Source organism: Micrasema longulum, unplaced genomic scaffold (assembly GCF_059751315.1).
Source record: "Micrasema longulum isolate JH-2025_06_02 unplaced genomic scaffold, ASM5975131v1 h1tg000279l, whole genome shotgun sequence".
Lineage (NCBI taxonomy): Eukaryota > Metazoa > Arthropoda > Insecta > Trichoptera > Brachycentridae > Micrasema > Micrasema longulum.
Genome location: NW_028277483.1, coordinates 247,612 through 265,429, shown reverse-complemented (window position 1 = coordinate 265,429; position 17,818 = coordinate 247,612). Strand labels below are relative to the sequence as shown.

Here is a 17,818-nt window from a genome sequence, read left to right as displayed (position 1 = left end):
CATTCAACAAATTATTTTGCAATAATCCAAACAAAAGTTTAATTGACACATAATATCATTAATGATCATTACAACTTAAAACGAGTATCTCAAATCGATCTTGAATATATGATGCTCAAATTTCTTAGTTTTATTTTTGTTTAATGCAAAATTAACGATGCAAAGCACAAAACGAGGATTTGTCTAATAGGGAAATACCACCTGTTTTTAAACAATAATTGTGAATTAATAATGGTCTTTAAAGTACAATCGAGTAAAAATAATATTTTTTGTTTTAATTAATAAATACTTTTTAATTTACACGAAAACGCTTCATTAAATTTACCGCGTCCTTAATTGGTAACGATTCGGTTGATTTTTTACAGTCGTTTGTGACCGATTAAATGGGCAGTCCTATATTTCATTAATCTTGACGTCGCGATTGTCAAAGCCGTCGCGTTTTTGAAGAGGCGTTTTTTTTTAAATTTTATTTTGAAAATTATGAATGAAAACATTTTTCGACAATATCCATATTGATTTTAAAAATACAATTTTTTTTTCTAAATCCGCATTTAATATTTTTATCGGTATTCGTTAGATGTAATATTTTCCTAAAACCCCCTGTTCACGATTGAATACATAATATTTGTAATTTTCCACTCCAATAATATGATGTGCTTCGTTTTGCAAGGAAATCATCAAATCTACATACATTAATATTATTAGCATAGTATTCCATTAACTTTTTCCACGTTTTCATCGGTTGTTGATGTGCTAGGGCGTCTGGGCCGTTCGTCATCTTCAACGTCTTCACGGCCATTTTGGAAACGCTTATACCGCTCGTAAACTTTTGTTATACCCATAACAGACTCGCCATAGGCTTTTGTTTACATTTCGCATTTTTTTTTTACTTTGTTTCATTTTTTACACAAAATTTGATAAATACTCTTCGATACATCTTTTTAAACAAACGAAAATCGCCGAGCCCATAAAAACACGTCTTACCTTAGCAGCTGCCACAAACATAATAAACATTGAATACAGCTGAAAAATTTAGCATACTTCAGGAGCATGTAAACCAACATATTACAATAAAAAAATTGACAATCAGATTCTCCAAGCCCGCGAAATTTAAAAATTCCCGTTATTTTCTGAACACACCCTAGGTACTCGAACTATGCTAATGAGAATCTCTTGACGTGTACACGGGATGCTGTTGGTTATTTCTTGAATGAATTTCCAATACCATCCCTATCTCATCTCTATGGCTCCAGAACATAAAACGATTCATTCGTTAACATGTTTCATTCATTGGGAATACGATTTCTTAATTAAACTTCAATCAGTTAAATGAACTGCCTCTTCATTCCATTCGTTACTACCGGTACTGTCTAATGATCATTTATTATTTTATTTTATTTATTTATTTAGTTCTATGTAACATAGTCTTTATATATATTTACAACACAATATTTACATCTATACTTATTCTAACATTATTTATCACTAATATACACTTAGTATCCTAATTTATAATATTAACTGTTTCATATGTACATTTTCATTAATTAAATTCACTATTTACACTATAACTATATACTACCTAATATTTTTCACATATATACTTTTTACATTTAATTTTAAATACATTTACATTAATTTCATTTTTTATGCTTTCTGGCATTTCTTCAAATGGTTTTATTCCCTTGTACATAATGCAGTTCTGGGACATTGCTTTTGATTTCTTTTCCAGTCTTATATTTTTAGATCCTCTTGTTACATAGTTATGAAAGAACTCATTATAAGTGAATTCACGAGCGTATTTTTAAGAAAATTAAATATAATAACTAACTAAATATTATCGAATATTTGTATATAATCACTAATCGACTATTCTATGTCTACTGGTTTTGAGACGTACCCGTCGCTTCGTCAGGACACTAATTAAACCAACGTACAAAATCCACTATATACGTTCACCGTAGTAGCTGTTGCACAAAAACATAAAACCATTTTATGCATTTTAATAACCGTCCCTCAATTATGTTTTGTATAGTTTTATGTTGTGGGAGAAAAATTTGAAAAAAGAGGGAGGGGATGAAGGGGAGAACGTGAGTTTAATAAATATAGTGTTATCATTATAATCGAACACCGTATTTTTTTTAATTTAAAGGAATAACTCGCTAAGCCTCTATTTAGAGGCTTGCCAGCAGGTGGGATAGAAGGGATATGGAAGGAGGTAATGAAAAATAGAGAAAAAATCTTTCTTGGATTTTTTTTCTTGCAACTGGCGGGAATCGAACCCACGAATCCAGTTTCACAGTTGGCCGTCTTATCAACTGGGATATATTGAAGAGTTATTTGATTATTGATTTAACTTACTTGAGTTTGATGAATTTGATTGAGTAAGATTTGTGTCCTGATGAGAAATGGGTTCGTCTCGAAACTGGTAGACATAGAAAAGTCGGTTAGTGGTTACATAAAAAGTTTTATAACAATAAGTCAAATGTTTGACCACACAGTTAATGCTTTAAAAATATTTTTATTTCCTGATTATTAGTGGTATATTTTCTAATTTAAATTTATTTTAAATTTTTGAAATTATTATTACTGCTTGGATGTTTTAAGCACCATTCAATGAAAAAAAAAAACACATGTATTAAAGAAGATCTTGCATAAACACAAGAATTTCCTAGCTGGTTGGGATCTGAAACAATGAACCTCTGTACATTTTAAAACTGTGATTTAAATAAAGTTTATTAAGGATGTCTGATGAAAATAAGTAAATTAAACAATTTGGGCATTTAAAAAAGCCATTCTTTCAAACCGCGCTGTTAAAAAGACATATGAAATAAATATTATAAAAAAATATTATTCTATAAGGCATTTCTGGTAAAAAATATATACTTAAAAGATATTTACTTAATTTACTATTTAACTTAAGACGAAAATTAAGTATATTTGAATACATAAAAATCACAGTATCCAATTGTTTGGTTGATTAAAAGATAATATTTTAAACAATAAACCTAATAAATCAATATGAAAACCTCTCAAATTCGCTTAAAAATCAATCATAAAAATAATTTTAAAAAAGCCCTTCAGGTGGTACCCTATCGTCAAGTTGTTTGAGGCATTCGGTATCTTGGATAAAAGGCAATTATTTTTATATCTTTAGAATAATAATGTTCGTGAAAGCAAATTATTTTACCAAATTCCAAAAGGAACACTTCCACACTACCAGAAATCGAATGAGAGGATGGGTCATTGGGTCTACTACAAACTCTGAATTCGGGCAAAGAAATTTAAGTTTTCTTGGCCTCAAAATATTCAACATGTTATCTGAACGTTGCAAAACAATGACCCTGATTCAAATAAATAATTTTAAAAAAAGTTGTTACAGGGTTAAGGTAGAGAAAAAAAATTTACTAAAAATCATTCTTAAGTAATAAATAGTATGATTAAATATTGTGTAATAAATTAACTGGTAGGTCGTCTTGCTATTGTTTATTTTCCTTAAAAATGCCTGCCTTAAAATAGATTGTACCTAGTTAGGCAGACTAGACATAAAAAGATAAATTTATTGCCTTAAACATGTACCAGATAAAGAAACTGTAACTTTTGTAAACACAGAGGTTTTTATAATTATACTTTTTATATTTTTTAAAAGACGTGATTTTGAAAGAACGACGTTTTAAAATGACAAAATTTTATGCTTTCGTAGCTCTGTATTAGAATACAGTCTTCAGCTATCATAATAGGTATGCCATATTATTTTAACAACATATTGAACGTTTATCGGTGAATAAAAATATTTTAAATCATTAATTGTAGTGCTTTCAATAAGCTTAGACGATACCCTGCCAAAAAGTATTTTATATTACGTTTCAAGACCAATGACGTTTTTTTAATCGGAAAAACCTGGAAATTTTGATAAACAAAAATATTGAAATAAAAACCGTTAATTTTGTAATTTTTTCAAATTAGGCTTCTTATGAATTTGGCGTTTGACCTTACGTTATCCGAACCCTCAATTTCGTTTTGCATTAGCTGTTTATTATTTTAATTTTTTGACATGACATCCCACATCCATTGACGGATGTCTCCGATGAGCCGTAGGAACAATGCAACGGCCGCGGCCGCGGGCAAACCAAATATGTCCACAGAGCAGATATAATATGAACAATCGTCTTAGGCATGAGGTTTTTTTTTGTAAAAACAAAATATTAGCGTTCTTCGAATTTACCCAAATATTCAAATTTTGGTGCCCATTTTCAACGAGTTGTAAACAACTCACTATGAGAAAATGGAAATCATGAGTGGGATTGAGGTAGAGAGAGGTTCGAACCTCATCGAGAATTGTAATCGAGATACTGAAATTTGCTTATATTACCTTATAATATGTATTTAATTTCGAATTGATGCTTACTGGAGTAAAAAAGTGGACATCTTAACTCAAATATTTAGAACCCAATTGTATTTATTGAATCACTCTATTGTTTTTAATTCCTTATATCTTATATGCCTTTAGTCATCGTGTGAGTATTAGCTTACGTAAACAAAAGTCAGTACCGTTCATTCAAAGATTTATAAATGCAAAAAACTACATGATGTATAGTTACTCGCAATCTTTGTCAAGTCATCGAATTTAAAAATCAGTATAAACAGTATCAAGTTTTAGAGTCTCTTTGTTCAATACATTTGCCGCCTGTTAAATTCTCAAATGTATTACTGCATCTTTTCAATATTCTGCGCTTCCGGTCTTTTTGTGCATGTATTTTCAAACAAGAATTTTTCATTCATTCAATTCCAAAACCGTTACCATTATTTTGTCACCCAATGTAAAATCTTTTTGTTTGCTTCAATTTTATAATTGCGCATTGAAAGCCAAACGGAAATGGAATAACATTAGCGATAAATTAAATGACAAACGAATTGTAAATATTCATTCAGGTTCAGTTATCTCGCTAATGCTTAGGGTGGAGGCTGTATTTGGATCAAAAGAGAGCAATTTGTAATCTCACTTCCTAGCATTGTCCAAGGAAAAGAAAATCTTCCGTAGGACGATATTTCCATTCCATGCGAGAAGACTCCTCGCCACACGATAATCTCATTGTTCGTACGGGGCGCGGCGTGACGAAACAAAGCGAAAATATCAGCAACCGAAGTAATATTATGGGGAAAATAAACATAATCGGGTGTCGTATATTGCGCGGACTCCGGTGCGGTGGTCGCATCGCTACCGAAGTATAATAGATTTATGAAATTTATATGGCAGCCGTCCGAGATCACGATTCGCGGACTTGTTTGATTCGGTCGTATCGATTGTATCTCGCTAATCCCTCGGAGTGCGCCTATCGCATTTCTTAGAGATAGTCTTCTGCTTACAAGTTTTGCTACTTGGTTTCAAAGGGAAAAAAGCGAACGAAAAAAATTGCGGTTTTCGTATGGGTAACCTATGGTAATCCAAATTTACTGTATGATTTATATGTGAGCTAAAGTGTGTTTTTATTGTTTCAGGTGACAAGCCACACGCCTGCGAACTTTGCAACAAGAAATTTGCCCTTGCTTGTAATTTAAGGGCGCACATGAAAACACACGAAGGTACGTTTGAAATAAATAAAATAAATATAATTTAAACGTTTAATTCACAACGTTAAATAAATAAAATAAATATAATTCACAACGTTTCTAAAGATTCTCACAAAGTTTAGTATCGAATCTATAAAAAGTGTTATTTAGTCACAGTATTTGTCACCCATTAAATAAACCGGAGATTAATCTGTATTTCCTCGAACAGATGAGGATTTCCACATTTAGGCATCTATAAATAATACTGCGTTACCCGGCGTTCAAAAGATTTATGACGAGTTTTTCGTTGCATTTTAAAACCATCGCGTATCTTTTCTGAGAAATGATAGTTTAATTTACAAATCGTGATTAAATGTTTAAAATGAAACCACGAATGAACTCAATCCGCAAACCCATGTAATTTATTTATGGAAAAACACAGTTTACTAAATATTATAAAATATTTGTAAATAACTACTTACCGACTTTTACTATGTCTACCGGTTTCTCGACGTACCCGTCTATTCGCCAGGAAACCAATTGAACCAACATGCAAAACCCACTATACACCTTCACCATAGTTGTCGCACGAAAATATAAAACCAACATGACATGCATTTTAATAAGCTCATGCACTGATTAGGCCAAACATGCACTGTTTAGATTATGAAAATATATTATGTTGTTTAAGAAATAGTCGAAAAAAAGGAGAGGGAATGGAAGAAGGAACTTGAGTTCAATCGGTTTAAGGTGACCATTACAATGGAACTTTTAAAGTGCAATGCATGTTGGTTTTATTGTTGTCTTGACGAAGAGACGGATACGTCTCGAAACCGGTAGATATAGAAAAATCAGTTAGTGGTTATATACAGAAATTTTGTAAAATGTTTGACCACAAAGTTAATGCTTCATATACTATACCCTTCATATAATATACACTGTTTAGTTTACACGATTTTAATATACATGTTTTTATGATTTAATCGCCCCGTTTTGGGATGACTTCTTTGATCTTTCACTATAACATTAACATTTGGATGCTATTTGTTACAGTTTAGTTTGAGGTCTGCGATTCAGTAAATACTTTTTAAAAATCGATTTCAGGAAGATTACAATACTTAGTGTCCTGTGCTAAAAATGATTTAACGCACGGTATTACGTAAATGATAAACATTTTCATTATTAGTTTTAACTAAAACTATTGAAATGAAGAATTGTAGTAGTTTTATATTTAAAAATGCATTAATAAAAGCAGAAACAACTGTCTTATAAAACATTTTTATATTATTAAAAAAAGTACATTTTATTTTTATTTTTTATTTTATTCAGAAAACATACAGTCATACATAATAAGTATTAAAAACAAAAAAAAATTAACATAAAAAGAACAATAAAGTTTTTTTAAATTATGCAAAAGATATAGATTAAATGTAACAAAAAAAGCATACACAAACATATACCTTACATGCGGCACATATACATAGCATAAACCACTCAAGATGGCCATTCAGCGACATGTAAGTAAATCATTAAATTTTGTATGCTCATTTAAGTGTAATGAGTTATCACACAAAATTAAAAAAAAAACAACTCAAGGAATCCGAATATAAGGAATAACCCATCTGCACTTTTTATAATCAAATTTAAAGTTCATATGTCATATTACACGATGACCATTATTCGCCTTACCAACGCTAATTTTTGAATGAACCTTTCAGAGCCATTATTCGATTATACAACCTTAATTTTTTCGGGGTAAACCGATTTGGGTGATTTTTTAAGAGGGTCCCGAAATTATTCCCTCCAGGACATCAAACTAATGATGATCGCATCCAGTTGATGGGACAATAGACGAAATTCGTCTCAAATGATTTTGAAGAGAGCAATTTATGTTTGGGGGAGGTCATTTGTACCGTAATCTCAATCAAACTCGTTTAACACTTACGAATCGCCACACTTTTAATTAAAATTTAAAATATTCCTCCTCGTCCATTAGTTGTCCATTTGGTTTGAAATAGGATATTACCAACACCCGTGAGATGAAATTTAGAAATTAAACGTATTCAATCGATTATTTGAACGATTTAACAAGTCATTATTACAATAATCGTTGCGGTATGGTTGAACACCAATTTTAATAACTTTTATTAAATATATCTATCCCTTTCCGGTGATGTGTAGCTAGTACACATTGCATCTAATAACTTTAATATCTCCAAAAATCTAATTAATTATGGGTCGAGATTTTCAATTGTGGTTGAGCATATAAAATTTTGCTCGTTAGCTTGCCATGCAAGAGGTCTCGGATTTGATTCCCGACATAATTGATATGAAATATTTATTTGGAAAGGTGTTTTTACACTAGAATATTTCATATTCCGTGGACTGGTACCTAGCGTTTGACTGATAATCTTACCTTCATGTAAAAAAAAAATTATCAAGATACGCTGCTATTGGTGTACCAATGCAATGTCGTATGCACAGGGAATGATGATAATGATTTTCGGTACCTATTCTTTCATTACATTTACGTATCAGTTTTTTTTTATTAAATAATTGATGCTTATTAGAAACAGAAAAAGCCATTTATCAGAAATCGGAAAAACATTACCGATACAATAGAATGTTTACCAATGTGTCGCATATTGCGTACGTAGAAGAAGAATAATCCTAATATATAATTGTCTCACACACTTTTTTCGTCTCACTCTCAATAATACAGCCTTTAAAGAAATGTGAAATCAAAATTTTTAGTACGTAATATAGTATGTATTCATGTAGTTAAAAAAATTAAAATCAAAAATTTTTTAACATCAAAGCATCATTAAATGTTTATCTGACCATTTTCGATAAATGCTAATCGAATAAACACAAGTTTTAAATAAAACTATTGTTCTTTCTCGTTATTATGATATGTTTATAACTGATTTTATAAAAAATGCCGTCATTCCTTTGATAAATAAGAGATAGCTGAATGCATATATCTGTCTTCATTCTCTGGCGGTCCGTTGATGTTTCTACAGTTTGACAAATATTTTTATCTGCAATTGCCATTGGCGATTGATGTATCGAATGACAGAGTCCCGCGTACCATTGAGGGAAGATAAGGGGTCAATAACGATAATTGCAGTTTTAGAAAATATTGTCATTATATATGTATTTTAAAACTGCTCAATAAATACATAACAAACATGGAAAGGAATGAAAATGTTCAACGAATTTTTTTAAATACCTAGATGACACAATAAAACGCTTTGTACTTACAGCCAATATGCCTAACGAAATGGATTTTTTACCTTTGAAAATAAACGCACTGTATCTGAATTATGCTATTTACATAAATGATTAAATAATAAAGTAGACTCTTTTAACCTACTCTCCAAAATTAATTTTAATGTCCCCTTTCGCGTGACAAGAAATAAGTATTTGTTCCATCTGCCAGTCTGTAGCACTAACTGCACAACACTCTTTCCTCTATCGTTCTTGCTCTAACTCAAATGCTTTTTTTCATCTTTTAATATATTGATATATTTTACATGCCCCTTAATTGATTTAAAAACAGGACTCATTATTTCTTGCTGCGATACGATCCCACTTACTATTTAATGGTGCCCACACTTACACACACCTGAACACTTACTCCTACACTAATACACATAAACACACATCTAAACTTACTCTCATACAAATACACATAAACACACCCTTTTGTTGTAACACAATTTAATAATATGTATGATTCTTATTTAGAAACTTTGCTGGTCTGTCTTTAAACTGTATTTTTTTAAATGTTACATATCATTGTCGACTGTTTGTTTCTTTAAACTATATAAATAAAAACTCTACTTTTATGATCAACAAATAATTTTGATCCATGGTTGATAGATGATATTAACGGTTCCAAGTTTATATACTGATCTTTTCATCTAAACGTTTTTATCTCTGATTTTCTCGCATACAACAATAAGTTACCGATCCTGTTTGTGTATTTTAAATTGATAGTCAGTAACCCGTGGGTACTAGATTCGTGTGTAATGTTATAATGTCGGTTCATGTTCAACATAAGCAGCCCCTTTGTAAAAGCGGAATCTCCCCAGGCCGTCTGATTTTATTGAAGGAATGGTATCAACAATAGCCTACCAACTCAGCAGGCGTTGCCCAGATAACTTTAATGGTTTCAACACATTTACAGAGATAGAAAACGTGAATAAAATTTAGGTTTTTCATTGTTTTTTGATAAATTACATTATGTTTTCACGAGAGGTAGCAGCAACTTTGCAGAAATCTTTGAAAAAATAAACTACATTATTTGAATATTTTTGGAGATTTTGTATAACACATTATCATCTTTCAAAAAGGCGTATCTCGAATTTGTTGATTGTTAAGAGAACTTTTTAAGAATTTGCTTGTAAATTTTTGCCTTTAAAAATAATTTAAAATATTCTTAACGTATTTTGGTGGGTTTTTTAAAAATTATTTTAAGACCGTATGATGCCCATTTATTCCATAAATATAAATTATTTTTTATGAAAATATTCATAACTCAATTTCGACAGAAGATAAAATACGTTTTATTGAAAGATGGACGATGATTTTATCTAAGTCGTGAAATAAAGAAGGCGATAAAAAATACTTTTTCAAATATTTAGGAAAATGTATCAGCATTTAAGCCAGGTTTACAAGAGGACAATACAATAGATATGACAAAATTGTCGCAGCTCTGTTTATTTAATTCAATTTATTTATTTAAAGTTTTACGTATATTACAAACTAAGATTCAAGACGTACATATTATATAAAGACAAAAGAATACATAAAAACACTCTTGACAAAATAGAAGGAGAATTCTGCTCCGGAAAAGCAGAAACATGGAATTTAATATCAACATTCAAGGCGATGTTGCAGCGTTGCAATAGCCCTTCCAACAGGCATAACCATCGGCAGGTTGGTCCTGTATATCGGAATCTGAAACAATCTATGCTGACGTTGTCTTAGGTAATTATCAGGAACGTATAAATCAATGCTCATCATAATATCAGAATTATCGACCTCGTGTACACGTGTACAGTCTCTACGTAGCAGGACAGGACTCTGGGGCAATACAAAAAAAATAGCCGCAGTTCTCAGGTGAACGCCGCGGATACTGGAACAGAACTATATTGTATTGTCCTAGTGTAAACGCTACTTTAGTTACGGAGTTGCTATTGTCTGGTTTTACTTACTTACCATTTTATGCGTTGTGTAATATTCACTGGTCTGACCATAATTATAAAATTCATATTGTATTTATTATTAGTTTTAAAGCTATTATGTATTATTTCATCCTATCAAAAAGTTTTTGTTTGTAAGTTTATATGTATGTTTATATGAAAACATTTTTTGATTTTTGTAAAATACTCGTATACTATTCTACGACATATTTTATTGATAATTTTATATTTAATTGTTTTTTTTTATTAATCCGTGCAAACTGGTGATTGTTTCAATGTTTATCGTGTACATTTTGAAATTTTAACTTGAAACATAACAAATATCTTATGAAGCTGGAACGCAGTATATTTTACAAAAAAAAAGGATTGAATAGACCTAAAAAATTTTTACTTGGAAGGCAAATTGTTTGTACATTCTTGTAAATAATTAATTTTATCGGCCTTTAAACTCCACAAAGGATTGTACAATTTTTAGAAATTTATTGCGCTTTAAAAAGGTTCGCCGTTACTGGGAGGCTCGGATCGCGATGGATGTCTGGGAGCTATATTGGAGTGTATAATAATCAAGGACTGTTTGGGTCGGCGACACAAAATAACGACAAAAACCACGCATTTTTTACAATGGCTCGCTATGAAATTGAGACCGCGGCGCGCTTTAAAGGCAGCATTTTTTGGAAAGTTTCATTTCTTCGAACCGCACAGGGCTTTGTACGGTCGTAAAGAAATCCTATGATTCAATTTAACGTTTATTAGAACGCAAACACCAAGCACGGTGGTAGGCTTTTTGTGTAATCGTGCTCATGAACTTTTATTATGTACTTACTAAAGATCTTAGGAAAAAACGAAAATCCAACGAAAATGCTTCTACAAATCAAGAAAAGCTTTACAAAATTGTCTCTTGGTACTGAATTATTAAAAATTTGGACATTTTAATCGTTCAAAATGAAAAAAAAAACAGCCACATGTAACAATATTGATAATTATAACACAATTTGTATTTTAAGATTGGAACTTCTATGTAAAAATATAATGGATCAGTGTAAAAAATTTACAAGTTTACCTTTGAATAATCGAACAATTGAACAGCCTTTTGTGAGAAACTTAAATTTGTTTTTTAATTTGACCCATTTGACATGTAAGTTGAAATCTGAAACAAGGTAAAAGCTAATCCCATTAAAAATATAGTATATGATTTTTATTTTAAGAAAATAAATATAAATTATTTTATTTGTGATAATTTATATTAAACTCAAAACTTTACTTTAAAACAACTTTACCCAAGTTTCCTTTGGACTCTTTACTGGTTTTTAGTTCAATTTTTATTTTAATACGTAAAATACAACAAAATTATAAAAATCCCATTATCTTAAATATGATGGCATTTTTTAAGACCGCGAAAGTAAAAATTTCCATCAAATTGCTGTAAAAACATTTAAACGACAAAATAATCGAGTCTGGATAATCTTTAGAGCGCTTAAGGACAATTACGTCGAGAATATAAAAATGCAAAGTGCTTATTAGACAAAATCAATCTAGTCCACACTGTGTCGGCTCTGAATAGATTATGTGATGGTCCTTTACTGTCTCATGGAGTAGCCTGCGGCCCTAACAAGGATCCGAGGCATAAAGGAAGGCCAATTTAACTTGCATTATGGACGACCGCGGTGAGGGACTTTATTTTTTAATGATTCCCCTATTCAGCCGTTGCGATGTCTACAGCAAAAAATAAACGTTAAAGACACGATGACAAATTGTACCCTATTGACTAATTTATAAAAAAGATCCTAATGTGCTTATAATCAATTTTATTCGCATATTGTGTTGCTAGTTCCGAGGGTCGGGTGCTAATAATGCCATACTAATAAGGGGAAATCGTTATACTTTAATCTTGTTTTTTGCGTTATGTATATAGTTATTTGTCACATGTTTTAAAATGCCATATCTTGGTACATCCTCTCGCATCCAGTGGTGCTTAGGGCAACATTTTAATTCACTAATTGCAGCGTATCTATACCATTTTCGTACAAGATCATCAGTAATACACTTTAGGCTAGTGACTGTAAAATGTTTTAGTGGTAACAGAACACCCTTTTTACCACATAAAATATGTGGAATGTTTTACAGAGATGCTGTTTTTTTATTTTATTTTATTTATTAGTTTATACATACATTGTTACAAAAATGGCCTAAAAAACACTCAGGCAAATACTGCTTGTACTAGGAGTAGGCTCAGTATATGAAGGGTCGGCAAGCCAGAAATATTACTATACCTAATGTTGCAATCGGTTCCTATATGGGCAAATGCCTGTTCTAAGAAACCGATTTGTTGCGGCAAATATGGTTTTCGAATATGTTTCCAATAAATAAAAATAATATTGAAGAAATAGAAAAACAGTTATAGCCCAAAAGAGAAGAAAAGAAAAAAAAGTACAGTTTACATTAAATGAAAAAATACAATTAAATATATAAATATAAAGCATACATACTACATACATACATATACACATACATACATATAAACACACATACATACATATAAACACACATATACATACATATACATATATATACACACATGCATACACAATATATATGCACATGCAAAAATACAATAAATTTATAAATAATTCAATGGGATAGCATAATATTAAGATTACTATCCTCAATAAATTCTCAGATTCCTTACTTCCAATGTCTGTCAACCAAATTTTTAATTTTTTTTTCAGTACTGATGGTTTATCAGATTTCCAAAAATTTGTAAATATTTAAATTAAGAAATCGCAGCCCTGGAAATTGTTCTTATATGGTTTATATATTTTTTATTTATCTTTTTCATTGGTAAACCCTTACGGGTTACATACATTTAAAAAAATATTTTTATTTTTAAAATTCACATTCTACTGTTAATAATAATATTTTTAACATCTTTTGTAAAGGTTGTCTGAGTCTTTTGTTTAGTTTTGTCTGGTAGTTTATTGTATAATTTCAGTCCACGGTTTATTAGTCTCGATTGTCCTTTTCTCGTTTTAGAATGTTGTATATGCTATTTTTTTGATATTTTCGTATTGTGTTCATGTTAACTACAGTTTTTTTCATGTTTTAATTCTTCGTCTACAATTACATCAGTGACTAATTTATGAATACATTTTAAGGATTCTAGTTTAAAGAGTTCAGTTTCATTTAATTATTTAGTTTGTTTAAAAAGTTCTTTAGTTGCTGTTAGATAGGGTAGGTCATATACCAGTGGCGAGCCGTGATTTATTTTATAGGTAATCTATTTAAAATGTTCATTAATTTGTACTACATATAAGTACTTACATAACATGTAAGTAATGTAATTATAAATGACTATTTTTTTTGAGGTTCTGTGAAAATCAACTCAAACAACAATTATTACTAACCACGCGATATTCGTAGCTTTATTCTACACTATTTTAATAGAATACTAAACTTGTACAAAAGTTTATTAACACATACCACAATGACATTCAGCAGATATTTTCATTATGATCTGTCATTGACAGTACTGTCAAGAATTGAGCAATGGCCGATTTCTTTTAAAATGAATAATGCCTAAAACGGCCACTGCGAACGCCACCTGTCCTATGTGATACATAATATGTCAACGGTATCCCATCAATGAAAAATAGTCCTTCTGAAATAATGTTCGAAATACTAGTTTCCAAATAGAGAATCTTCTAAAAATATTTGTAATCTGCAAGTTTGTTTTAGTACTAAAAAAGCCGACTTGGGTTAAAGACGAAAAATACAGTGTACTTTTTTGTATGGAAGAATAAGCTGAGGTAATCGGCTAGTTTCATCGTTCAGTAAGAGTGGGCTGAGCACTGGCGCTGGGCGCACTTTGTGCTATAGATATTTTTTTGTAGAAATATATAAACGGTGATTTATAATAAATAACAATTACTTTATTTATTTTCCCATAAACATGGTTACTATAAATTATTATAATTATAAGTCAAATATAATGGTAAGCTATGCATAATCGCTTACTTTGACGATTCGCCCCTGTCATATACTAATATTAATATTTTATTTTGCTGTCTTCGTAGTCTGTTTATGTCATTTTGGTTATTTTTATTACCTTCAGATAACATATTATACGGTAAAAACATTTATCATTAGACTGTTTATACGAATAAAATAAGTACATGAATTCTCTTAACTCAATATTATCAACGTTTCCTGGAAATACTCATTTGTGATATTACACAAAGTAGTCTGTATACTATACTTTATTTTTTAACTTCACAAACATCAACAGACGAATGAATTGAAGAAATATGGATGTTTATATATGTGCAGAATGGTGAATGTTACACAGTGTGTAAAGTGGCAACTTAAACTAGCCAATGACATGTTATAAGCCATGTAGATGCCTAGACTTCTAAATTAACTTCTCTTTAATGTTCCTTATTTCTGTTGTAATATTTTAATACCATACTATAACCAAATATAATAATATCTTAAATTTACTATTTATTCGACAAAAAAATTATAAATTCTTAATTTAAAATTCGTTGCCTAATTTTGTTTCGTCTACCTAAATAAAAAATTCTACAGGTCTATTGATTTAACAGTACAACTGACTATGTTTTGCGTATTTAAAGTTTTTTTTAACTTTTCCACAGATTCTGATAGTTTTTCTCTTTTGTTTCAGGAGATCCGCAGGAGGAGTGTGTCCGTTGTGGAAAGGTTTTCCTCGCTTCGAACCCTGACCACAGTCCTGGATTGTGCACATCCTGCATAATGAAACCTCCAAAAGGACCCTTCAGCGAGTCAGGAACAGAGGACGATTCAAGGGGCGCTACGGAGTAACCAAAAACAATAATTTTACAAAAATTTCGCCACAGAAAATATATACGTACTTTGTGATATGAGAATTTTGTGTATTACGCAACTCTCTAGATAAGAAAATTATTTATTACTTTATCACTGATTAGAATTAATAAAAAATACAGGATGTATAAAATGAAATATTTATGTTCAGTTTATTAAATTAGGAAACGCGTTTGGTCCATGCAATTATTATATGTTAAACTTCGGAACACCATTAAAATTTTCATTTTTTTACAATATTTTGATATAAAAAAATACCGGATTTTAATCTTCGAAAGATTGTCATATTTAAAAGTTTTATCAAAATACTGTAATTACTGATTTTTTAAACTCATATGAGTTATATTACTCCGGTTGAAAGATGACAAAACGTAATATGGCACTCTTTAAATTAAAATAAATTTAAAAGACAGTTTGAAGGGCTTTGAAAAATCATAATTAATGGTTTCAAGCCTAATTATTATGTCAATCGATGCATGACACATTTGTTTGAACAGTTTTTTTTATTATAGTGAATATGCTATGGTTTTTTAACTAAACGAATTTATATGCTTAAAATGTCTAAAAAATTGGGTGTATATATAACTCAATTTGACCAAAAACCGTAATATCATGAAACATTTAAGTTTGTTAGTGAAAATTCTTTATTAAGGAGATCAATGTATTCATACAGATATTGAGTCAATGAAAATATAGCTAAGTATGATATTATGGTTTTTTATTATAAACATAAAAGACGAGTGATACTTTAATCCACAAATTTGGAATATCCAGTGACCGGTTTCATTGCTTTTGCGACATCTTCGAGACTGGTATCTTTATAAAGGAGTTCAATGTATTCATACATTGTATTTCATCGACACAATACCCTCGTGATTATTTTTTTTACATACAAGACAAATATAATTTTATTTTTAAAACATTTATCCCTTGTTATATTGTATTAAACGTATTAATACGAAGGTTTTGTTTAACGTGTGTATATAATATTCGATTATTGTAAAAATATATTTAAATTAGAAAACCCAATTTCTCAAAACATTCTGGGCCAACTGGAAAATTACACTTAACATTTCTCTGCTTAGTAAGCATATAATGATTGTTGAAAAAATAACGTGGTCTCCTTACATTTTATTATAATTTCACGAAAACATAGTATCGATATATTTGATCAAAAATCATATTTTATGTAAACCCGTACGATGAAAAAATACATTTTATATTTACACATATATTTGTAAATAATATTGTACATATTTGCTTATTTTTTGTTACCTAACGACTACTATTGTATTGAAAATTGTACAAAAACAAAAACATGAAGAAAAGTGATGAGAAGTGCCAACCTTTTTTGTTTTGTATTTCCTGTTTGTAAATACGAATAATATTTAAATAGTTTTAAGATGTTAAATATATACCATTAAAAGTTTTATATTTTTAGACATTATTATTTTTAATTATTACATAGGCCTTTATCTATCCGTCCAAAACATCAATGCTTGCATAGAGGGTCCATAAATATTAAAAAATATAAGTTAATCATTATGACTATTGAATTTAAGTTTGTAAATAAACATATTTATATACATCATAAGTTAAATAGTTTGTCATTCTTTAAATTATATTTACAAAATACGAATTTAATTTTATGAAAATGTGTCAAAACAAAATAAATATAATCAAATACAAAACGTTCTTTTATTTTATCAATTAATCATTATTTTAATGTACAAACCTTACGAAATAATTTATTTTTAAATACAAGACTTAAAATTATTTATTTTACACTTTATATGTATTTATAATTTAAAAATGTTTTTTTATATTCAAATACAATTAATATAAATTGTATTAATTGTATAAAAATGAATATACATATAAAAGCGAGCATATTGCCTTAAGGCAATTTCTTCCTACCTACCCAAACCGATCAGTTTGAGAAAATTACAAGTACATGGACATATTTTAACAGAATCTTATAATTTTATACAACAATTTGGAACAAAATTTACCCCGTTCTATGAAGAGAGGAGAGAAGAGGTAATAAAATGGAAAAAAGAAGGAAAAAGGAACAACTCAAACATTAAGATACATAGTAACATTTCAATCTTGATTTAAATGTAAATAAAGAAGGAGCATCTCTAACATTGGTGGGTAGATTATTCCACAATCAAGCTGCTACTACTGTGAAAGAGGAAGCG

The 17,818-nt window shown here is 29.8% G+C and overlaps 1 protein-coding gene across 1 annotated transcript in view; it reads left to right on the top strand.

Annotated features, from left to right (window-relative positions):
• The window catches only part of LOC148282896 (uncharacterized), a 197,088-nt gene extending 179,780 nt beyond the window's left edge, over positions 1-17,308 (top strand). Inside the window, exons 6-7 of the mRNA XM_088224317.1 lie at positions 5,500-5,583; positions 15,439-17,308. Of these exons, the coding sequence (XP_088080443.1) occupies positions 5,500-5,583; positions 15,439-15,596 (242 nt within the window). The 3' untranslated portion in view covers positions 15,597-17,308. The remainder of the gene's footprint in view (positions 1-5,499; positions 5,584-15,438) is intronic.
• The last annotated feature ends 510 nt before the right edge of the window (positions 17,309-17,818 follow it).